Source organism: Nerophis lumbriciformis, linkage group LG02 (assembly GCF_033978685.3).
Source record: "Nerophis lumbriciformis linkage group LG02, RoL_Nlum_v2.1, whole genome shotgun sequence".
NCBI classification, from domain to species: Eukaryota; Metazoa; Chordata; class Actinopteri; order Syngnathiformes; family Syngnathidae; genus Nerophis; species Nerophis lumbriciformis.
Window position 1 is genome coordinate 69,259,783 of NC_084549.2, and position 25,988 is coordinate 69,285,770.

At 41.5% G+C, this 25,988-nt stretch overlaps 2 protein-coding genes across 3 annotated transcripts in view; one reads left to right on the forward strand and one right to left on the reverse strand.

Annotated features, from left to right (window-relative positions):
- edrf1 (erythroid differentiation regulatory factor 1) overlaps window positions 1–6,400 on the forward strand; it is a 43,867-nt gene extending 37,467 nt beyond the window's left edge. For both annotated transcript variants that reach the window (XM_061967952.1, XM_061967957.1), the window contains exons 21-24: window positions 4,178–4,331; window positions 4,402–4,517; window positions 5,534–5,679; window positions 5,746–6,400. In XM_061967952.1, coding sequence (XP_061823936.1) covers window positions 4,178–4,331; window positions 4,402–4,517; window positions 5,534–5,679; window positions 5,746–5,911 — 582 coding nt within the window. In that variant the 3' untranslated portion in view covers window positions 5,912–6,400. The remainder of the gene's footprint in view (window positions 1–4,177; window positions 4,332–4,401; window positions 4,518–5,533; window positions 5,680–5,745) is intronic.
- Window positions 6,401–11,430: 5,030 nt separating this feature from the next.
- LOC133611266 (disintegrin and metalloproteinase domain-containing protein 12-like) overlaps window positions 11,431–25,988 on the reverse strand; it is a 212,974-nt gene continuing 198,416 nt past the window's right edge. Inside the window, exons 18-23 of the mRNA XM_061967965.1 lie at window positions 24,567–24,675; window positions 24,260–24,398; window positions 14,602–14,701; window positions 14,295–14,543; window positions 12,534–12,709; window positions 11,431–11,519 (exon numbers count right to left, since the gene is read on the reverse strand). Coding sequence (XP_061823949.1) covers window positions 11,465–11,519; window positions 12,534–12,709; window positions 14,295–14,543; window positions 14,602–14,701; window positions 24,260–24,398; window positions 24,567–24,675 — 828 coding nt within the window. The 3' untranslated portion in view covers window positions 11,431–11,464. The remainder of the gene's footprint in view (window positions 11,520–12,533; window positions 12,710–14,294; window positions 14,544–14,601; window positions 14,702–24,259; window positions 24,399–24,566; window positions 24,676–25,988) is intronic.

The window sequence follows — 25,988 nt, forward strand, 5'->3', positions numbered from 1 at the left end:
ATGTTGAAAGAGCCTAATTGGACCAAAAATACAAAAACAAATCTGTCTGGAGCCGCAAAAAAATAAAAGCCATATTACATACAGATAGTGTGTCATGAGATATCAATTGAATTAAGAGGACTTAAATGAAACTAAATGACCTCAAATATAGCTACAAATGAGGCATAATGATGCAATATGTACATATAGCTAGCCTAAATAGCATGTTAGCATCGATTAGCTTGCAGTCATGCAGTGACCAAATATGTCTGATTAGCACTCCAACAAGTCAATAACATCAACAAAACTCACCTTTCATGCACAACGTTAAAAGTTTGGTGGGCAAAATGAGACAGAAAAAGAAGTGGCATAAAACACGTCCTAGAAAGTCGGAGAAAGTTATACATGTAAACAAACGGTGAGTTCAAGGACCGCCAAAATTAGTAGGACAAAACGGCGCTCGCCAAATACTCGAATCAGTGCAGCATGTTTAATATAAACAGTGTGCTTTGTAACAATTAGGGAGGCTTGTGTCATGTTTGTCCTCCTACATAAACCATATTAAAACAAAAAATAAAATTTTTTCCCCTCATCTTTTTCCATTTTTCATACATTTTTTAAGAAGCTCCAGAAAGCCACTAGGGCGGCGCTAAAGAGCCGCATGCGGCTCTAGAACCGCGGGTTGCCGACCCCTGCACTAGAGAAAAGTGCTATATAAATATAATTCACTTCACTTCATACTTCACAGGAGCCAAGTGTGCCGTTTTAACAAAGTTTTAATGCACATAGGTTTTTATCAAAGTCTTTCTTCCGCAGAACGTGACCTTTCAATTACGTCCGTATCCTCTCTCTCCTCCTGCTCCCGGCCGCTTACTGTTAAAGACAACAGATGATTAGATTACCACGTACCACCTGTGAAATCTAATCACCTGCCAGCTGTGTCTCGCCGTCAGCACTGCCACGCCCCTGTCTGATGGTGCTCTGTCCTCAGCACGATGGACAGAGGCGGTGACCTTTGCTCCTGCAGGCAGCGCTGGCAACATCTCCCTCCACAGCTATAATGTAGTCATCAGTTTGTTATGAAAACGGACAATGAAAATAAGGTGGATTGATCCAACAATCACATTATTTATTACTAGGATTTAACACGACGTTAGTTTATTTGCACAAGCAGGTTATATTTAGGCATAGCAACCACAAAAGAACACAAACTAATGTGATCTCTTGTCCTTTCTTTACCTTTAGTTTTGCTCTCAAACACTACTAATATAGTAGAGAATAAACTGGATTGCACCACAGAAAGTTTGTCAAACAAATCAAATGTTCAAACAAACATTTTACAAAGTGATCACTGCAGACACAAGCATTAAAAAACATATTATTTTTAAAAAACATTTCCTTCGACGCACTTTCATTTTCCCCCTGACTTTATTACCTTTATGAACCACTTCTTTCAGGACTCTATGAAAGCTCTTTCCTATCTCTCTATTTGAACGACTGGAACACCGAAGAACAGAACAGCAATACGACATTTTCTGCTCAAACTCTACACCTACTCTCACTTGTTTTAATGCTACGCTCAAGCTGCTTGATCTTCGTGTAAATTAAGCCGTCAAGAAGAAAATAACGTGACGTCGTATGCAACCCAGCTATAGTCTCATAACTCAAAGTAACACTACAACAGTTGTAGAAGTGGGGGAAATAATCGATTTTTAGATGCATCGCAATTTGGACATGGCCGATTGTTTAATAGATTAGTAAACACCAATTAACGATTATTTATTTATTGAAAATAAAGTACTATGTAATATATTTCTGGGGCTGAGGTTGCTGAGGTAGTTAAAAAGCTCCTCGGTGGCAAGGCCCCGGGGGTGGATGAGATCCGCCCGGAGTTCCTTAAGGCTCTGGATGCTGTAGGGCTGTCTTGGTTGACAAGACTCTGCAGCATCGCGTGGACATCGGGGGCAGTACCTCTGGATTGGCAGACCGGGGTGGTGGTTCCTCTCTTTAAAAAGGGGAACCGGAGGGTGTGTTCTAACTATCGTGGGATCACACTCCTCAGCCTTCCCGGTAAGGTCTATTCAGGTGTACTGGAGAGGAGGCTACGCCGGATAGTCGAACCTCGGATTCAGGAGGAACAGTGTGGTTTTCGTCCTGGTCGTGGAACTGTGGACCAGCTCTATACTCTCGGCAGGGTCCTTGAGGGTGCATGGGAGTTTGCCCAACCAGTCTACATGTGCTTTGTGGACTTGGAGAAGGCATTCGACCGTGTCCCTCGGGAAGTCCTGTGGGGAGTGCTCAGAGAGTATGGGGTTTCGGACTGTCTGATTGTGGCGGTCCGCTCCCTGTATGATCAGTGTCAGAGCTTGGTTCGCATTGCCGGCAGTAAGTCGGACACGTTTCCGGTGAGGGTTGGACTCCGCCAAGGCTGCCCTTTGTCACCGATTCTGTTCATAACTTTTATGGACAGAATTTCTAGGCGCAGTCAAGGCGTTGAGGGGATCCGGTTTGGTGGCTGCAGGATTAGGTCTCTGCTTTTTGCAGATGATTTGGTCCTGATGGCTTCATCTGGCCAGGATCTTCAGCTCTCACTGGATCGGTTCACAGCCGAGTGTGAAGCGACTGGGATGAGAATCAGCACCTCCAAGTCCGAGTCCATGGTTCTCGCCCGGAAAAGGGTGGAGTGCCATCTCCGGGTTGGGGAGGAGATCTTGCCCCAAGTGGAGGAGTTCAAGTACCTCGGAGTCTTGTTCACGAGTGAGGGAAGAGTGGATCGTGAGATCGACAGGCGGATCGGTGCGGCGTCTTCAGTAATGCGGACGCTGTATCGATCCGTTGTGGTGAAGAAGGAGCTGAGCCGGAAGGCAAAGCTCTCAATTTACCGGTCGATCTACGTTCCCATCCTCACCTATGGTCATGAGCTTTGGGTTATGACCGAAAGAACAAGATCACGGGTACAAGCGGCCGAAATGAGTTTCCTCCGCCGGGTGGCGGGGCTCTCCCTTAGAGATAGGGTGAGAAGCTCTGCCATCCGGGGGGAGCTCAAAGTAAAGCCGCTGCTCCTCCACATGGAGAGGAGCCAGATGAGGTGGTTCGGGCATCTGGTCAGGATGCCACCCGAGCGCCTCCCTAAGGAGGTGTTTAGGGCATGTCCGACCGGTAGGAGGCCACGAGGAAGACCCAGGACACGTTGGGAAGACTATGTCTCCCGGCTGGCCTGGGAACGCCTCGGGATCCCCCGGGAGGAGCTGGACGAAGTGGCTGGGGAGAGGGAAGTCTGGGCTTCCCTGCTTTGGCTGCTGCCCCCGCGACCCGACCTCGGATAAGCGGAAGAAGATGGATGGATGGATGTATGGAAAATAAAGTAGGTGCTGTACGATTATGGCAAAAATAACAATCACGATTATTTTGATTGATATTTTAATCACGATTAATAACATGATTACTCATTCATTTAAAAACATTAGTATTTATTGTACCACCAAAACTTTACTTAAAATATAGTTTAGAACACGGATATAAATTATTAACAAATAAAGCAAAACAACTCAAATAATATTAGTAATAAAAATAGCAATATAAATACCCCCAATAAAATTCAGTTATTCTGTCTTCATTCCGCTTTCTACAATTGTTGATTTGCGGTAAAAAACAAACAAACAAACGGGCAGCTCAGGTGCCCAAATTTTACTGTAAAATTGCATTTTTTTTATTTACAGTAAAAAAACAAATGTACATTTTACAGTTAAATTCTGGCAACTGACCTGCCTTGTTTCTTCATTTATGCAGTAATATACACTCCATTTTGAGGTGAAATTATTGCAACTTACCATATTTTTTTTACATTTTAATTTTTTTTATTTTAAATATACTAAAAAAATTCAATAAAAAATTGCATAATAATTGTATTTACTGTTAGAAGTGGCCCTCTGGGGCCAAACATAACTGCGATGTGGCCCTCAGTGAAAACTACTAGTAATAGTCATGGAAGTTTAAATGAAACTTAAAAATGCTGACCATGCATACTTTTTTGTAGAAAGATTACTGTGTGGAATGTGGCTCTTGTTAATTGTTGTTTATTATTGATGTTGACTTATTACTTCAGCATTTCATGTTTCCTTCTCTATGGTTATTGTCACACTTTTTTCACTGTAACTACTTGTTATTCTTCTTCCTCATGGGGCCTCCAACTGAGCAGGTAGGAGACGAGCGCCTAAGGAAGCACCATCGCAGCCTGGCCGAGCTCCACTACAGCAAGGCCGTCTACTTGTTCCTCAGCCTCAAAGACGCGCCCTGCGAGCTGCTCCGCGCCCTCCTGGAGAGGGTGGCCTTCGCCGAGTTCACCATGGCGGGTACGTCCTACTTTTTGTCCTCAATAATTCCCCGTTACCTTTTTTTTTTTGTGTCCTATTCCGGCCGCAGCTCAGAGCAGCAGCGCGGCGAAGCAGAAGAGCCTGACCGCGGCTCTGGACATCATGGCGGAGACTCGCTTTGCCTTCCAGATGATCCACGCAGAACTTCTGGAAGAGCAGAGAGAAGTACGTACGAGACGGAAAGGAGGGCGAGAAACTGTCAGGTTCAAACACCAAACTATCTATTAAACAAGACAAGAAGCAAGGAATCAAACAAGAGACAGGATTCAATTTAATTTCAAACACCGAACTATCTATTAAACAAGACAAGAAGCAAGGAATCAAACAGAGACAGGATTAAATTTAGCTCATGGGGAGAGCGCGTGTGTGCCCGCACCCTCGTACAGTGTCACCCCACTGCTCTGAGGAGGGAGCGCCACGCCTCCTCATTTATTTAGGCATTTCCTGATTACATAGCATGCACCTGGGGATAGGTTGATTGGCAACACTAAATTAAAGTTAAAGTTAAAGTTAAAGTACCAATGATTGTCACACACACACTAGGTGTGGCGAAATTATTCTCTGCATTTAACCCATCACCCTTGATCACCCCCTGGGAGGTGAGGGGAGCAGTGGGCAGCAGCGGTGGCCGCGCCCGGGAATCATTTTTTGGTGATTTAACCCCCAAAATTGGCCCTAGTGTGTGAATGTGAGTGTGAATGTTGTCTGTATATCTGTGTTGGCCCTGCAATGAGGTGGCGACTTGTCCAGAGTGTACACCGCCTTCCGCCCGAATGCAGCTGAGATAGGCTCCAGCACCCCCCGCAACCCTAAAAGGGACAAGCGGTAGGAAATGGATGGATGGATAGCTGCAGCTGTTTTTAAGGGGAGGGGTCATAAACAGTTCAAAGAAAAGGGTGCTTGGAGCGGTGTCAGGTTTGCCCCCTCTCTGCTCGTAGATTTCGGGTCCTTCCTGTGGCAGTCCACTAGATCAAAGAAACCGACACCTCCACGGCGCATTCCATCGCACACAGTGGAGGTTTGCAAGCGGTCTGCCTTTTGCCTGATAAGATCAAAGACGGCTTTTGTCTTCACGCAGGGCAACCTGAACTCATGGGAAAACAAGTTGTGTGATAACTTCTATACAATTATTCTGACAGAAACAGTCCTCATGCATCCATCTTTTTGTGTTCCTCCTCAAGGGAAGTCACGCCAACATGTCTTCTCCCGACTGCTCCGGACTGGACCTTCAGGAAGTGACGAAGTTGATCCTCCTGTTCGAGTCGCGCTTCTCCGACCTGCTTTTGCAGCTGATAAAACTCATCGCCAAAACCAAACGGAAGCCCAGGTGCGAGCATCCGACCCGCGCTCCGTTTCGCCGCCGGGCCTGACTTGACTTTTGTTTGTGTCGCAGCAAAAGCGACGAGGAGCTGCTGAAGACCTACAAGAAGGTTTACTCCAAGCTGCTGCGCTGCGACAAAAACACGGCGCTCCTCGCCCGAGTGCAGCTCTACGCCGAGCTCCTGCAGCTTCTGACGCCGCAGACCGGAGGTAACGACGACGCCAATATGGTTTCATGACAAAGTATCACGAACATTTAAAGACTCTTTTTTTTCATCGTCATTTACAATATCTGCATATTTCTGCAGTAAAGACATTGGGATTAGGTTTCAACGCGATTGTACCAAAGATACAAAAAACACCTTTTAACAAGTCACCATTTTCAACAGGAATTCTTCAGGAATTAATCAGAGCAATAACCCTTTTATAATTTTTCATTACCCAGTTCACAGCACTCAGACTAGGAGTGTAAATAAATGGAGTATCACCCTCAGTTGTTACATGACTGATGTCGTTTCCCCGCAATGAAGCCTTCGCAGGAGATGATTATTTATATTTTTGATATGTGGAGCTTTCATTGATGCTGTGAACATCAAGTTTTGTTTGTTTTTGTTTACTTTGCTTGAACACCACAGTGCAATTGTCTACATGTGTCACTGTATGTACATTATAAACACGGTTGCTGTGTCATTGCAATACAGGAATGGAATCCACCTTTGCATCATCTACTTCTAATTATGCTTTGCAATAGTTTTTTGTGTTATATAGAGGGACAAGCAGTAGAAAATGGATGGAGGGATAATCCCAAAAAAATGTAATAGTGTCTAATACACATTGGAGATGTCCGATAATATCAGACTGCTGATATTATCGGCCGATAAATGCTTTAAAATGTAATATCGTAAATTATCGGTATCGGTTTCAAAAAGGAAAATTTATAGACTTTTTAAAACGCCGCTGTACGGAGTGATGCACGGACGTACAGCGGCTCTGCCTTTGCGTGCCGGCCCAGTCACATAATATCTACGGCTTTTCACACACACAAGTCAAAAGCCATACAGGTCACACTGAGGGTGGCCGTATAAACAACTTAAACACTGTTACAAATATGAGCCACACGGTGAACCCACACCAAACAAGAATGACAAACACATACCTGCCAACTACTCCGGTTTTCCCGTAATTAGTACGGTTTTCATCAACCTATTCCGGGTTACGGTTGCAGTGATAAAAAATACGGTTTTTCATTAATAAAATTTTTTTTTTTTTTAAGTTTTATTCACGAAATCGCGTAACAACAATGACATTCGACCTGCTTCCCGTAACTTCCTATCGAGCCATTCCGCGAGGCTATTTATAGCACCGCTGCCAAGCACGAGGCACCTGTTGTCATTGTTACCAAACGAGCGAACGATCATGGAATCAGCCGGAGAAAAATCGCATACGAGTCTTAAACCGAAAAGAAAACTGCAGTTATTCCGTGAAGAATATTCAAAAGCCTATCCGGGAATAATTATCCGTTCCAAAAAGGGTGAAAACTACGCGAATTGCACCTTGTGCAGACAAAATTTTTGATCGGATACGGAGGAATTAGCGATGTAAAAGACCACGTTGGGACAAAAAAACACAAGTCTAATGCCGTTGCTAGCGATACAAGTGGAAAACTTTCAACGTTTTTCGGATTTTAGCCACAAAAAGGTAATGACACCAATGTTATCTATTGGAATTGTTTAGTACTGTTATACTGTTAAAAGTGTTTATACTATTTATGCTTTCAAGTCCAAGTTGAAGAAATCTTGTTAAATGTTGACAGCATAACTACCAAAATACAGAAGTATGTCCTTAATATTTTTGCAGTGCTATTTCTGTTGAAAAGTTCAAATGATTACATTAGAGATGTGATGTGCCACTTTTCAAGTGTCTGATGGCTTAAATTAATTTTCATTCATTTTTCATATTTTGAATTCTTTTGAAAGGCTTACAAAAAAACTACATTTGAATTGTAATTCCATGCTATTGACAGGACTATTAATTTTAATGAAGTTAGCTTACCATGTTTACAGTATGATAATTGTGATAGAAATGAGAATTTTAGGCACAGAATATTTTTTACAATTGAACAAGGCAGTAGATTATACAAGCTTGGACAGAAAGTTAATAATGACACCAATTTTTAGTACTGTTTTACCATTTGTTTACTGTAAAAAGTGTTTATACTGTTTATACTTTCAATGAACAAATTGAAGTCTTGTGAAAGGTTGACAGGATAACTGGCATTAACTGTCAAAATAATGTCAAACTATTGAAGTTATCTTACAGAATAAACATGTCAATCAACCCATATGATTTTTGCTGTAATATTTTTGTTTTGAAAAGTCACTGTGACTGATAGAAAAGTGATGGTTTTAGCAACATTTTAACCTGTCTGAATGCTAATAATCATTTTGCGTCGGGGGGCGAAGCCTGAACCCCCCACCAGGACTTTGTCCTGGACCTACCGGGGCCTGCGGCCCCTGGACCCTGGCTACTAGGTTTTTCTGATTTCAAAAGTTGGCAGGTATGCAAACACATTTCGGGAGAACATCCGCACCGTAACACAACATAAACACAACAGAACAAATACCCAGAACCCCTTGCAGCACTAACTCTTCCGGGACGCTACAATATACACCCCCCGCTATCCCCTACACACCTCAACACCGCCCACCTCAACGTCCTCATGCTCTCTCAGGGAGAGCATGTCCCAAATTCCAAGCTGCTGTTTTGAGGCATGTTAAAAAAAATAATGCACTTTGTGACTTCAATAATAAATATGGCAGTGCCATGTTGGCATTTTTTTTCCATAACTTGAGTTGATTTATTTTGGAAAACCTTGTTACATTGTTTAATGCATCCAGCGGGGCATCACAACAAAATTAGGCATAATAATGTGTTAATTCCACGACTGTATACATCGGTATTGGTTGATATCGGAATCGGTAATTAAGAGTTGGACAATATCGGATATCGGCAAAAAAGCCATTATCGGACATCTCTAATACACACGTGTCAAACTCAAGGCCCGGGGGCTGGATTTGGCCCGACACATCATTTAACCTGGATACTTAATCTTTCTTCCTAAATGTTTTCATTGTGACAGAAAAAAATTTATGTAATACATGAAATTCCATATGTTTTAAACTTTGATATATAGTACAGTTCAAACGTTTGGACACACCTTCTCCTCATTCAGTGTGTTTTCTTTATTTTCATGACTATTTACATTGTAGATTGTCACATCAAAACTATGAATGAACACATGTGGAGTTATGTACCGTATTTTCCGCACCATAAGGCGCCCTGGGTTATAAGCCGCGCCTTCAATGAACGGCATATTTCAAAACTTTGTCCACCTATAAGCCGCCCCGTGTTGTAAGCCGCATCTAACTGCGTTAAAGGAATGTCAAAAAAACAGTCAGATAGGTCAGTCAAACTTTAATAATATATTAAAAACCAGCGTTCTAACAACTCTGTTCACTCCCAAAATGTACGCAAATGTGCAATCACAAACATACGTATATCAACATGGACAGAGCTGCGTGAAAAAAGCCACCCGGCCTCTTCGCGTAAACTTAAACTTACCTTAACCACTCGCTCATCTTTTCTTCATCCATCCCTTCGAGTTAGCTTTTATGATGATGCCAGCTGGAAAGGTCTCTTTTGGCAAGGTCTTCCTTTTGAATATCACCATGGGTGGAAGTTTCTGGCCATTAGCATGGCAAGCTAGAACCACAGTGAAGGATGACTTCTCATTCCCTGTGGTGCGAATATTCACCGTACGTGCTCCCGTTGTATCCACAGTGCGGTTCACAGGAATATCAGTTGCTGTGAAATAGTAATCCGTGTGCGGATGGAGAGATTGCGTCTTTTCATGAACCGGATCCCTGTCGTTTAGTAGGAGCCATTTTGTGGTCTTTACAGATGTAAACACACAAAGGAAATGAAACGTACGGTGATATCCGCGCGCTTTTTCTTCTTCTACGCGGGCGGGTGGTTGCTTACAGTAGAAGAAGAAGCGCTTCCTGTTCTATGGGGGCGGGTGCTTACCTTGGCGGTTGCTTGCGTAGAAGAAGAAGCGCTTCCTGTTCTACCGGGAAAAAAGATGGCGGCTGTTTACCGAAGTTGCGAGACCGAAACTTTATGAAAATGAATCTTAATATTTATCCATATATAAAGCGCACCGGGTTATAAGGCGCACTGTCAGCTTTTGAGAAAATTTGTGGTTTTTAGGTGCGCCTTATAGTGCGGAAAATACGGTACTTAACAAAAAAAAGGTGAAGTAACTGAAAACATGTTTTATGTTCTAGTTTCTTCAAAATAGTCACCCTTTGCTCTGATTACTGCTTTGCACACTGTTGGCATTCTCTCGATGAGCTTCAAGCACACCTCTGTAGTGAAAACCATTTCAGGTGATTACCCCTTGAAGCTCAGGGTGGCTATTTTGAAGAAACTAGAATATAAAACATGTTTTCAGTTATTTCACCTTTTTTTTGTTAAGTACATAACTCCACATGTGTTAATTCATAGTTTTGATGTGACAATCTACAATGTAAATAGTCATGAAAATAAAGAAAATGCATTGAAATGAGAAGGTGTGTCCAAACTTTTGGCCTCTCCTCGCCATTCGATTCCTATTCTTGGAGTGAGGATTTGATTCATACTCGATTCAACACGATTGTCCATTCAAACTGATTTTTGCAATGTACTATTTGGTATAACAACACCTTAACAAAACAGCTTACAGGTTACAAAACCTAATTTGTTGACATATGACACATACCAAGTTAGAATAGAGATGGCCTAAATTATTAATTTTTTTTCAAAACTAATTTGTCAAAAATATATATATTTTAGAAAATTGCAAAAAAATAAATAAATGTGATTGGAAGAAAAAAAAATCACCCCTAATTATTATATACCGTATGATAGTTTGTAAAATAACAAATACTATTTTAAAGCAGTTATCCATCAATTTGTACGTACAAAAATCAAATTACCAAATGCTTTGGCAATAATATAATGATGTGATTATACTTTTATATTCTTACATTCACTCTTACAAGTGGCCCTCCATCACAACAAGTTCAAGCCGGGCTTGACTTGTAATAACAGTTTTCTTCCACAGGGTGGCAGTGTGCGCTAATAATGTAAATCAGGCTGACCACGTGACTTCCCTTACCTTTTTTATGTCAATAAAAAGGTCACATGTTAGGATGTACAAACTTCCACACACACAAGAAACAACACTGATGGTACAAAAAGGATGTAAACGAGAAAATTGCACTGAACAATGACACCAACCATACTTACACAAGCTTGAAAAAGCATTAATAAATAATGTGAGCGTAACGTTTTACTGCGGATTTAAAAGGGAATAAAGTATGCTTGAAACCTGACAATAGATGTTGGCTTATTTGCCAAATGATGGACCAGGTGTCCCCTCCGTCCCTAAAATGTGCATAAAACACCAACAAGTGAAATAAATAAGTCCACTGGTACCTGAGCGAGGACAAAAGAGCACCTTTTTAGTCAGTGGCACGTCGTGTTAGCATTTTTAGCTTCCAAAGTGTCCACAAATAAAGTCACCAGCTTCCGGCTTGTTGTCACGTGACCATGCACGTCCTTGCTGTGACACCGCCATCTGGTGGAGAGCTGAGGCGTTACAACAACAGTCCAGCTGCGTGAAAACAACGACGGCCGCCGAGTCTCCGTTAGTGCAAAAGCCTCTTTGTGCTTGGAGTAGAAGGCAAAGCTCAGCAGTAGTCTTTGGGGGTCTTTGGTGGTCTGTAGGGCAACACTGGAGCAGGTCTGAAAGAAAAGAGGAACATATAATGTACACACACAACAATATTATTAGGGACCGCAATGTCCCTTTGGGACAGAGGACCCTATTGAAATTGTAAGGTTTTATTATTATTATACCACGGCCGCCTCTTTGAGCTGTAATTTGACCCTCTTAACGTGCTTCAAAACTCACCATATTTGACACACACATCAGGACTAGCAAAAATTGCCATCTAATAAAAAACAAAAACAAAAACAAAAACTCAAAATTGCGCTCTAGCGCCCCCTAGGAAAAAACACAGACAAAACTGCTTGTAACTTCCAATAAGAATGTCGTAGAGACATTAAACAAAAACCTCTATGTAGGTCTGACTTAGACCTAGATTTCATTCATTGACATCCTTCAGCAAAAATCAACAGGAAGTTGGCAATTCCCCCTTCAGAACAAAAGTTTACTAAAAACAGCCACTTTTGCCTCTTTGAGCTGTAATCTGACCACCTTAACATGCTTCAAAACTCACCAAACTGGACACACACATCAGTACTGGCAAAAATTGCCATATAATAAAAAACCCAACCCCAAAACTCAAAATTTTGCTCTAGCGCCCCCTAGGAAGAAAACACAGACACAACTGCTCCTAGGAAGAAAACTCAGACAAAACTGCCTGTAACTTCCAGTAGAAATGTCTTAGAGACATGAACAAAAACCTCCATGTAGGTCTTACTTAGACCTACATTTCATATGTTGACAACCCCCAGCAAAAATCAACAGGAAGTTTGCAATTCCCCCTTCAAAACAAAAGTTTTGGAAAAACCGGTCACCTTTTTTCAAACATTATCTCCTCTGAGCGCGTTTGTTGTGTCGGCTTCAAACTAGCACAGGAGAGAGATTGAACCCTTCTAATTAAAAGTTGACGAAAGAGTTTTAATTACTGCTCCGGTTTGGATTTTATGTGCCGTCAAAGTCGGTCCCGTCCATCGCTGCTTGCAGCTTTAATTATTATTATTATTCATGGTCACATTCATAAGGAAACCAACCTGCTGGGTAAAGGGATGGTGGGTGGAGGTCTGGGCACAGTGGGGATGGGGATGGGCAGCAGCCCTTTTCCCGGCATGTGAACGCCCACCATCGGGGCACCGTGAGCCAGACGAAGGCCTCTCCCCAGCGGGTCGGCAGGAAGAGGCTTCTGGGGCGGACTTGGCTTGTCCAGGTCCTGAAGATGACACGTAAATGACTTCATTAGGTACACTGCATCAGATCTTTCTGACAGTACGCACAGTAAATACACAAATAGCAGTACTGCATTATTTTTGTTTATCAATGTCCCTGAATGCAACATAAAAAGGCACTTCCTGTTGGCTCATTAAATACACAAAAAAGTAAAATATATGACAAATAAACATCTAATAAAGTTGAAAATGATATATACATAAAATTGTATGATTTTTCAAGTATTCAGGTACTTACAAATGCATACTGTATGTACGTGTATTTTCATAAGTGTTTGAGTCTAAAAACGAGTTTAGATGGTGAATTAATAATACTTAAAAATAAAAGCAGTCAATAATCATTGCATGGACAAGACAGATAGATCATTAATTTATGAATCGGTGTGGGAGTAAATCAGTTTCACTTCTTCCCACTCCTTTTTGGATACTAAAAACCCAACCAGTGTTAAATATCCGTTTTTATATCTGTACATTACTGTATTATAATTTTCCTTAACATTTTCAAAGTAAAAATCGATCCACTTCTCAAAGACCAAATATATAAATATATATATATATATATATATATATATATATGTATATATATATATATATATATATATATATATATATTTAAAAAAATAATATATATATATTTATACATATAAAAAAAAAAAATATATATATATATAAATATATAAATATATATATAAAAAAAATATATATATATAAATTGTATATAAAAATGTAAATTTATATATATATATACACATATATATATTTATATATATATATATACACACAGATATATATGTGTATATATATATATATATATATACATAAATATACATATAGAATATAAATATAAAAAATATATATATATATATGTATGTATATATATATATAAAAAAATATATATATATTTTTATATATATATATATATATTTAAATTGTATATGTATATATATATATGTTAATATATATACATATACATACATATAAATATACACATATACATTATATATACAAATATGTATATATATATATATAAAATAAATAAATATATATTTAAATTTTATATATATTTATATATATATATGTAAATATATACATGTATATACATATACACATATATAAATATACACACATATACATTATATATATATATATATATATATGTATATATTTTTAAAAATCTGATTAAAAAATGTGGGCCTTTATTATTATTATTTTTATTTTATTTTTTTAATGTAAATATATCACCAAATACTTAGTTTCTGAAGGTGCAAACGTTGACACGATCATGCTGTCCCAAGTCCATTATTACGATTGCAATATTTATCAGCTTCTCCTTTGTAACTGTGAATTACGACCCCCAGAATGTGAACCCCTAAACACCTGGTGCAAGTACTATATATAGGGTAAGTACTATATAGGGTAAGTACTATATAGTGTAAGGAGCATATATATAGTGTGCACGGCCATTGATGATGTCATAAATGTGCGCGGGACGACAAGATGGTGTTCAGCTTGTCAACCAACCCAATGGGTGGTTCATGTGAACACTAGTGAGTAGACTCGCAGACACACCTGCACCAGGAGGTAGGACGCGGGCTGGCGGGGCAGACTGAGAAAAGGCGGCGGCGAGAGAGCGTGGCGTGCCGGCGGCAACCTGTGTCGGGCGGGCAGGGGAGGCAGGATGGGCTGACCCACGCTGAGTGACACGGGCATGGGCTGGCTGATGTTGAGGGGCTGGTAGAGCGGCAGGCGGCGCAGGCTGTGGGAGTGGAACTTGTGCTGGGGGAGGAGCGGCTCTGCGCTCAGGAGGGAAGGAGGAGGCTGCGGAGAGAAAGGAGACGTCTGAGATGGAAGGAGTAGGTTTAGAGGAGAGACTCACCTTATAAATGCTGGGTTTGGGGGGAGGTCTACGTTGTGGTAGTGGTCTACACATGGACTGACTGCTGAGTGGGCTGGTTGGCCTCTTTTCCTCGATGGACCTGCGGGCGTGGCAAAAGTCTTAAAAGGCCTTAAAAACATGGAACATTTCATTTTTAAAGCAACAGTAGGGAATAATTGGTACATTTATGAAATATAAGGACTTTGACCCTCAATGTTAGCATCGGGCTTGTGCTAATCTAATAGGGCACATGTGTCAAACTCAAGGCCCCGGGGCCCCGGAAAGGGTGGAAATAATATGTGTTAATAAAGTAGTGAAGTGAAGTGAATTATATTTATATAGCGCTTTTCTCTAGTGACTCAAAGCGCTTTTACATAGTGAAACCCAATATCTAAGTTACATTTAAACCAGTGTGGGTGGCACTGGGAGCAGGTGGGTAAAGTGGAAATCGGGGATCGAACCCGGAACCCTCAAGTTGCTGGCACGGCCACTCTACCAACCGAACTATACCGCCCGTAAAAAAGATATGTACCTAATCTTTTCTTATTAAATGCATTACAAAAATAAATGTACTATGTGCAATTACCGGTACATATATTTACACTTTATTCATCTCTAATAATAAAACTAAATATTATATCATCATACATTTTTAAATGTTTTTGTTCAAATAAAGATAAAAACTTAAATATCCACTTGACTTATCATTTCAATCCAACAAAATTGTTCATGCAAACATTTTACTGTAACATTTTTTACAGAAAAATCCACCATAAAAACACAACTATAGATTTTACAGTAAAAAAAACAAGTTAAAAAAAATGGTGGTATCGTTTTTCCATTCCATTTAATTGTATTTATTTATTTATTTTAAATACTGTACAAAAACAAAAAATGCAAATATTACCGTAAAATTGTGGTGACTGAGCTGACAGTTTTTAACAGTACAAAGTAAAGATTTTGTTTTGTTTTTGCGTGCATAAAAAAAGACATAATAATCAAATACATAGACAATTATACACATTTTATATATACACATTAGAGATGCGCGGATAGGCAATTATTTCATCCGCAACCGCATCAGAAAGTCGTCAACCATCCGCCATCCACCCGATCTAACATTTAATCAGAACCGCACCCGCCCGCACCCGCCTGTTGTTATATATCTAATATAGACGATGCAAGGCATTAGTGAGGTTATAAAGCTTTTGCCTGTTAAAGAAAGGAGACTGATCCAATGCAGCACAGACATTCAATGCGTGCCACGCTGTCACGGCCCAGACGCACACCAGTGCGCAATCATATGGGAGCCGCGCTGAGCGCACCTCCAAGCGCGTGGAGGTGCGATGTCCCTCGCACCCGCGGCGGCTCCACCCGGGCTCGCGCCTGAGGCTTCAGCGCGCACCGCGGCGGCCATCCTACTCGTCGCGGCCTAGCCCCCGCGGCTCTCGCTGCCGGCGACGGCCGGGTATATGGGCCCGACGCTCCAGCGCCATCCATTTTCAGGGCTAGTTGATTCGGCAGGTGGGTTGTAACACACTCCTTAGCGGGTTCCGACTTCCATGGCCACCGTCCTGCTGTCTATGTCAACCAGGGTGAGCCCCACCCCTTTCGTGAGCGCACTGCGCGCGGAGTGACCCCTGTTACGCGCCCCCGGCAACAGGGGTGGCGGGCAGGTAAGCTGCGCGGGCGGAGCGTGCAGAGTGACCCCTGTTACGCCTGAATCTATTTAAAATCTAATTTTTTTTTATTTCAACCGCCCGACCCGACCCGCGGATAAAATCTAATTTTTTTTTTATTTCAACCGCCCGATCCGCGGATAATCCGCGGACTCCGCGGTTGTGTCCGCAAACCGCGCATCTCTAATACACATGTATATTCATGCTGTATTATTATTCACTGTTAAGGCAATATACTAACCTCTCCATATGCCACATTTCTCAAGCCTTCGAAGCGTTCCAACATCCACACACTTTGGACAATCAAACTACCAATTTTCCAAGTTCCAAAAAATTCCAGGAATTCTCAGAACTCCCGGTTTTACAAAGCCCTCTTTCACCTCTTCTTGGAACGTTCTCACAGTCCACATTCTTCGACCGTTTTTGACAATTCCACCTTCAAAATATTCCTCTCAGTTGTGATAACAAAACTACTAATTTTATTTTCGTAAATTTTCCAGGTTTTCCCGAAATTCCAAAATACCCATTTAAATTCAAACTGTTACTACGTCAACATTTTTCAACCATTTAGAAAAATTCCAACAACAACCCATTCATAACATATAGGACAATTGTGGTATTATCTATATTTTGAAAAAATCCAGTTTTTCCCACAATTCCAGGAAATTCCCATTCAAATGAATGGACGTATTCATAGTTCTACAATGCCCAAAATTCTGCGCAATTTTTTACCCGATGCCGAGCTTTCATCCATCCACCCACACTACTCTTCCAATATATCAAACACATAACATGTTGTCTCTTTCCCCAAATTTCCCGGTTTTCCAGGAATTTTCTCCCCATTGACAATGCCTGGGAAATGACTCCATATCCCAAACGATTTGAACCGTTCCAACATCCACACACTCCTCACCCTGGACATTCAAGCCGGTTCCGGTTTCGAAAATTCCCTGTTTACCCGGAATTACCAGGAATTTCCCCCCATTGAAAATGAATGGGCAATATACAAACCTCTCCATAGCCCACATTTCGCAACCGATTTGAACCGTTCCAACATCCACACACTCCACTCACCCTGGACATTCAAGCCGGTTCCGAAAATTCCCTGGTTACTCGGAATTACCAGGAATTTCCCCCCATTGAAAATGAACGGGCAATATACAAACCTCTCCATATTACACATTTCTCATCCAAAACGAAGCGTTCCAACATCCACACACTCCAGTCATCTTGGACGATCCAACTACCATTTTCCAAGTTCAAAACAATTCCAGGAATTTCCAGAATACCCGTTTTTCCAAAGCCCTCTTTTTGGAAAGTTTTCACAGTCCACATTTTTCAACCGTTTTTGACCATTCCACCTTCAAAACATTCCTCTTAGTTGGGACAACAAAACTACTAATTGTATTTTCGTAAATTTTCCAGGTTTTCCCAAAATTCACATCATCTAGGACAATTGTGGTATTATCCATACTTTCAAAAATTCCCGGTTTTCCCAAAATTCCCGGGTTATTCCCTTTCAAATGAATGGATGTATTCATAGTTCTCCAATGCTCAAAATTCCATCAACCCACACTGCTCTTCACATTTATCGAACACAAAACATGTTGTCCCTTTCCCCAAATTCCCGGTTTTCCAGGAATGTCCAGTAATTTTCTCCAGCCATTGACGATAACTGGGAAATGATTCCATATCCCACATTTCTCAACCAATTTGAACCGTTCCAACATCCACACACTCCTCACCCTGGACATTCAAGCAAGTTCCGGTTCCGAAAATTCCCTGATTACCCGGAATTACCAGAAATTTCCCCACATTGAAAATGAATGGGCAATATACAAACCTCTCCATATCCCACATTTCTAAACCAATTTGAACCGTTCCAACATCCACACACTCCAGTCACCTTGGACGATCCAACTACCATTTTCCAAGTTCAAAACAATTCCAGGAATTTCCAGAATATCCGTTTTTTCCAAAGCGCTCTTTTTGGAAAGTTTTCACAGTCCACATTTTTCAACCGTTTTTGACCATTCCACCTTCAAAACATTCCTCTTAGTTGGGACAACAAAACTACTAATTTTATTTTCATAAATTTTCCAGGTTTTCCCAAAATTCCAAAATACCCATTACTGTTACCCATCAAACTGTTACTACGGCAACGCTTTTCAACCGTTTTGAAAAATTCTCAACACCAACCCATTCACATCATCTAGGACAATTGTGGTATTATCCATACTTTCAAAAATTCCCGGTTTTCCCCAAATTCCCGGGTTATTCCCTTTCAAATGAATGGATGTATTCATAGTTCTACAATGCTCAAAATTCCATCAACCCACGCTGCTCTTCACATTTATCGAACACAAAAAATGTTGTCCCTTTCCCCAAATTCCCGGTTTTCCAGGAATGTCCAGTAATTTTCTCCAGCCATTGACAATGACTGGGAAATGACTCCATATCCCACATTTCTCAACCAATTTGAACCGTTCCAACATCCACACACTCCACTCACCCTGGACATTCAAGCCGGTTCCGGTTCCGAAAATTCCCTGATTACCCGGAATTACCAGGAATTTCCCCCCATTGAAAATGAAAAAATATACAAACCTCTCCATGTTCCACATTTCTCATCCGATTCGAAGCGTTCCAACATCCACACACTCCAGTCATCTTGGACGATCCAACTACCATTTTCCAAGTTCAAAACAATTCCAGGAATTTCCAGAATACCCGTTTTTCCAAAGCCGTCTTTTTGGAAAGTTTTCACAGTCCACATTTTTCAACCGTTTTTGACCATTCCACCTTCAAAACATTCCTCTTAGTTGGGACAACAAAACTACTAATTTTATTTTCATAAATTTTCCAGATTTTCCCAAAATTCCAAAATACCCATTTAAGTTCAAACTGTTACTACGGCAACGCTTTTCAACCGTTTTGAAAAATTCTCAACACCAACCCATTCACATCATCTAGGACATTATCCATACTTTCAAAAATTCCCGGTTTTCCCAAAATTCCCGGGTTATTCCCTTTCAAATGAATGGATGTATTCATAGTTCTACAATGCTCAAAATTCCATCAACCCACGCTGCTCTTCACATTTATCGAACACAAAACATGTCTCTTTCCCCAAATTCCCGGTTTTCCAGGAATTTCCAGTAATTTTCTCCCCATTGACAATGACTGGGAAATGACTTCATAGCCCACATTTCTCAACCGATTTGAACCGTTCCAACATCCACACTCTACTCACCCTGGACATTAAAGCCGGTTCCGGTTCCGAAAATTCCCTGATTACCCGGAATTACCAGGAATTTCCCCCCAATGAAAATGAACGGGCAATATACAAACCTCTCCATATCCCACATTTCTCATCCGATTCGAAGCGTTCCAACATCCACACACTCCAGTCACCTTGGACGATCCAACTACCATTTTCCAAGTTCAAAACAATTCCAGGAATTCCCAGAATACCCGTTTTTCCAAAGCCCTCTTTTTGGAAAGTTTTCACAGTCCACATTTTTCAACCGTTTTTGACCATTCCACCTTCAAAACATTCCTCTTAGTTGGGACAACAAAACTACTAATTTTATTTTCATACATTTTCCAGGTTTTCCCAAAATTCCAAAATACCCATTTAAGTTCAAACTGTTACTACGGCAACGCTTTTCAACCGTTTTGAAAAATTCTCAACACCAACCCATTCACATCATCTAGGACAATTGTGGTATTGTCCATACTTTCAAAAATTCCCGGTTTTCCCCAAATTCCCGGGTTATTCCCTTTCAAATGAATGGATGTATTCATAGTTCTACAATGCTCAAAATTCCATCAACCCACGCTGCTCTTCACATTTATCGAACACAAAACATGTTGTCCCTTTCCCCAAATTTCCCGGTTTTCCAGGAATTTCCAGTAATTTTCTCCCCATTGACAATGACTGGGAAATGACTCCATATCCCACATTTCTCAACCAATTTGAACCGTTCCAACACCCACACACTCCTCACCCTGGACATTCAAGCCGGTTCTGGTTCCGAAAATTCCCTGATTACCCGGAATTACCAGGAATTTCCCCCCATTGAAAATGAACGGGCAATATACAAACCTCTCCATATCCCACATTTCTCATCCGATTCGAAGCGTTCCAACATCCACACACTCCAGTCACCTTGGACGATCCAACTACCATTTTCCAAGTTCAAAACAATTCCAGGAATTCCCGTTTTTCCAAAGCCCTCTTTTGGGAAAGTTTTCACAGTCCACATTTTTCAACCGTTTTTGACCATTCCACCTTCAAAACATTCCTCTTAGTTGGGACAAAAAACTACTAATTTAATTTTCGTAAATTTTCCAGGTTTTCCCAAAATTCCAAAATACCCATTTAAGTTCAGACTGTTACTACGGCAACGTTTTTCAACCGTTTTGAAAAATTCTCAACACCAACCCATTCACATCATCTAGGACAATTGTGGTATTATCCATACTTTCAAAAATTCCCGGTTTTCCCCAAATTCCCGGGTTATTCTCTTTCAAATGATTGGATGTATTCATAGTTCTACAATGCTCAAAATTCCATCAACCCACACTGCTCTTCACATTTATCGAACACAAAACATGTTGTCCCTTTCCCCAAATTCCCGGTTTTCCAGGAATGTCCAGTAATTTTCTCTAGCCATAGACAATGACTGGGAAATTACTCCATATCCCACATTTCCCAACCAATTTGAACCGTTCCAACATCCACACTCTCCTCACCCTGGACATTCAAGCAAGTTCCGGTTCCGAAAATTCCCTGTTTACCCGGAATTACCAGGAATTTCCCCCCATTGAAAATGAAAAAATATACAAACCTCTCCATGTTCCACATTTCTCATCCGATTCGAAGCGTTCCAACATCCACACACTCCAGTCATCTTGGACGATCCAACTACCATTTTCCAAGTTCAAAACAATTCCAGGAATTTCCAGAATACCCGTTTTTCCAAAGCCGTCTTTTTGGAAAGTTTTCACAGTCCACATTTTTCAACCGTTTTTGACCATTCCACCTTCAAAACATTCCTCTTAGTTGGGACAACAAAACTACTAATTTTATTTTCATAAATTTTCCAGATTTTCCCAAAATTCCAAAATACCCATTTAAGTTCAAACTGTTACTACGGCAACGCTTTTCAACCGTTTTGAAAAATTCTCAACACCAACCCATCATATCATCTAAAACAATTGTGGTATTATCCATACTTTCAAAAATTCCCGGTTTTCCCAAAATTTCCGGGTTATTCCCTTTCAAATGAATGGATGTATTCATAGTTCTACAATGCTCAAAATTCCATCAACCCACACTGCTCTTCACATTTATCGAACACAAAACATGTTGTCCCTTTCCCCAAATTTCCCGGTTTTCCAGGAATTTCCAGTAATTTTCTCCAGCCATTGACAATAACTGGGAAATGACACCATATCCCACATTTCTCAACCAATTTGAACCGTTCCAACACCCACACACTCCACTCACTCTGGACATTCAAGCCGGTTCCGGTTCCGAAAATTCCCTGATTACTCGGAATTACCAGGAATTTCCCCCCATTGAAAATGAACGGGCAATATACAAACCTCTCCATATTCCACATTTCTCATCCGATTCGAAGCGTTCCAACATCCACACACTCCAGTCATCTTGGACGATCCAACTACTATTTTCCAAGTTCAAAACAATTCCAGGAATTTCCAGAATACCCGTTTTTCCAAAGCCCTCTTTTTGGAAAGTTTTCACAGTCCACTTTTTTCAACCGTTTTTGACCATTCCACCTTCAAAACATTCCTCTTAGTTGGGACAACAAAACTACCAATTTTATTTTCATACATTTTCCAGGTTTTCCCGAAATTCCAAAATACCCATTTAAGTTCAAACTGTTACTACGGCAACGCTTTTCAACCGTTTTGAAAAATTCTCAACACCAACCCATTCACATCATCTAGGACAATTGTGGTATTGTCCATACTTTCAAAAATTCCCGGTTTTCCCCAAATTCCCGGGTTATTCCCTTTCAAATGAATGGATGTATTCATAGTTCTACAATGCTCAAAATTCCATCAACCCACGCTGCTCTTCACATTTATCGAACACAAAACATGTTGTTCCTTTCCCCAAATTTCCCGGTTTTCCAGGAATTTCCAGTAATTTTCTCCCCATTGACAATGCCTGGGAAATGACTCCATATCCCACATTTCTCAAACGATTTGAACCGTTCCAACATCCACACACTCCACTCACCCTGGACATTCAAGCCAGTTCCGGTTCCGAAAATTCCATGATTACTCGGAATTACCAGGAATTTCCCCCCATTGAAAATGAACGGGCAATATACAAACCTCTCCATATCCCACATTTCTCATCCGATTCGAAGCGTTCCAACATCCACACACTCCACTCACCTTGGACGATCCAACTACCATTTTCCAAGTTCAAAACAATTCCAGGAATTCCCGTTTTTCCAAAGCCCTCTTTTGGGAAAGTTTTCACAGTCCACATTTTTCAACCGTTTTTGACCATTCCACCTTCAAAACATTCCTCTTAGTTGGGACAAAAAACTACTAATTTAATTTTCGTAAATTTTCCAGGTTTTCCCAAAATACCCATTTAAGTTCAAACTGTTACTACGGCAACGCTTTTCAACCGTTTTGAAAAATTCTCAACACCAACCCATTCACATCATCTAGGACAATTGTGGTATTGTCCATACTTTCAAAAATTCCCGGTTTTCCCCAAAATTCCCGGGTTATTCCCTTTCAAATGAATGGATGTATTCATAGTTCTACAATGCTCAAAATTCCATCAACACACACTGCTCTTCACATTTATCGAACACAAAACATGTTGTCCCTTTCCCCAAATTCCCAGTTTTCCAGGAATGTCCAGTAATTTTCTCCAGCCATTGACAATAACTGGGAAATTACTCCATATCCCACATTTCTCAACCAATTTGAACCGTTCCAACATCCACACACTCCTCACCCTGGACATTCAAGCAAGTCCCGGTTCCGAAAATTCCCTGTTTACCCGGAATTACCAGGAATTTCCCCACATTGAAAATGAACGGGCAATATACAAACCTCTCCATGTTCCACATTTCTCATCCGATTCGAAGCGTTCCAACATCCACACACTCCAGTCACCTTGGACGATCCAACTACCATTTTCCAAGTTCAAAACAATTCCAGGAATTCCCAGAATACCCGTTTTTCCAAAGCCCTTTTTTTGGAAAGTTTTCACAGTCCACATTTTTCAACCGTTTTTGACCATTCCACCTTCAAAACATTCCTCTTAGTTGGGACAACAAAACTACTTACTAATTTTATTTTCATAAATTTTCCAGGTTTTCCCAAAATTCCAAAATACCCATTTAAGTTCAAACTGTTACTACGGCAACGCTTTTCAACCGTTTTGAAAAATTCTCAACACCAACCCATTCACATCATCTAGGACAATTGTGGTATTATCCATACTTTCAAAAATTCCCCGTTTTCCCAAAATTCCCGGGTTATTCCCTTTCAAATGAATGGACGTATTCATAGTTCTACAATGCTCAAAATTCCATCAACCCACACTGCTCTTCACATTTATCGAACACAAAACATGTTGTCCCTTTCCCCAAATTCCCGGTTTTCCAGGAATGTCCAGTAATTTTCTCCAGCCATTGACAATGACTGGGAAATGACTCCATAACCCACATTTCTCAACCAATTTGAACCGTTCCAACATCCACACACTCCACTCACCCTGGACATTCAAGCCGGTTCCGGTTCCGAAAATTCCCTGATTACTCGGAATTACCAGGAATTTCCCCCCATTGAAAATGAATGGGCAATATACAAACCTCTCCATATCCCACATTTCTCAACCAATTTGAACCGTTCCAACGTCCACACACTCCACTCACTCCGGAATTTCAATTAGTAGTCCTGATTATACGACATACCTGAGCTTCTCCAAGGTGCTCTTCTTGTTGGTGAAGAGCAGACGCAGCAGAGTCTTCCTCTTCAGGAAGACCAGGGCGCTGGCCAGCAGAAGGCCGCTGGTGGCCCCCAGGACGGCCACGGTGACGGCCAGGCTGTGGGCTGAGGCCACACAGGGCAAGACGCACGTTAAAGCACACCTGTCCGCTATACCAGCTCGTATTCTTTGCAAGTGTGTACTGGGAGTGGTGACGTTAGGGTTAGGGTTAGGGTTAGGGTTAGACGTCGTGTGTGACATGCAGCTTAGGAAGGAAATGGTCCAACGCAAACCTGCCAGTCTCGTCGGCCCGCTGTCGATGCTTCCCCCGAAGCCCGCCCCCTCGCAGAACGGGGGCGCCCAGTGCGCTTCGCAGTGGCAGTTGTTCTTGTTGTTGCACACCTGCAATCACACACACACCAGCGTGTTACGCAACGCTGCCAGAATAAATAGCATCAAAGGACAAGCGGGTGGGTATTCAACCGGGACCACCCCGGAATAGGCACCACTCACAGTTTTGCAGGATGTTCCTGAAAACACCCCAGCACTCATCTTTGTTTTTGTTTTTCTTAAGAGTTTTTTTCACTTAAAAAAAGACAAGCATTTTTGCAGTGAGTCCCTAAAAAATCCCACTGGACAATGGGCATATGCACACAAACCCCCCCCACCCCCCACACCTTCACCACCGCATTTATTCCCCTTAGGGGCGATGGACGGCTGACTAGCGCTTAAACAACAGCAGCCTGCCTCTATTGCTCTCTCTCCCTCCCCTCTGTTGCAAGTTTTGTTGATTCTATGTAACATGTTTATGTGTGCTATGGCCAGCCTGCCTCCGTTGCGCCCTCTCCCTCCCCTCTGTTGCAAGTTTTGTTGATTCTATGCAACATGTTTATGTGTGCTATGGCCGGCCTGCCTCTGTTTCTCCCACTCCCTCTCCTCTGTTGCAGGTTTTGTTGATTCTACATAACATGTTTATGTGTGCTATGGCGGGCCTGCCTCCGTGGCTCCCTCTACCTCCCCTCTGTTGCAAGTTTTGTTGATTCTACGCAACATGTTTATGTGTGCTATGGCCAGCCTGCCTCTGTTGCTCCCTCTCACTCCCCTCTGTTGCAAGTTTAGTTGATTCTATGTAACATGTTTGTGTGTGCTATGGCCAACCTGACTCTGTGGCTCCCTCTCCGTCCCCTCTGTTGCAAGTTTTGTTGATTCTATGTAACATGTTTATGTGTGATATGGCCAGCCTGCCTCCGTTGCTCCCTGTCCCTCCCCTCTGTTGCAAGTTTTGTTGCTTATATGTAACATGTTTGTGTGTTATGGCCAACCTGACTCCGTGGCTCCCTCTCCGTCCCCTCTGTTGCAAGTTTTGTTGATTCTATGTAACATGTTTATGTGTGCTATGGCCAGCCTGTCTCCGTGGCTCCCTCTACCTCCCCTCTGTTTCAAGTTTTGTTGATTCTATGTAACATGTTTATGTGTGCTATGGCCAGCCTGTCTCCGTGGCTCCCTCTCCGTCCCCTCTGTTGCAAGTTTTGTTGATTCTATGTAACATGTTTATGTGTGCTATGGCCAGCCTGCCTCCGTTGCTCCCTCTCACTCCCCTCTGTTGCAAGTTTTGTTGATTCTATGTAACATGTTTATGTGTGCTATGGCCGGCCTGCCTCCGTTGCTCCCTCTCCCTCCCCTCTGTTGCAAGTTTTGTTGATTCTATGCAACAT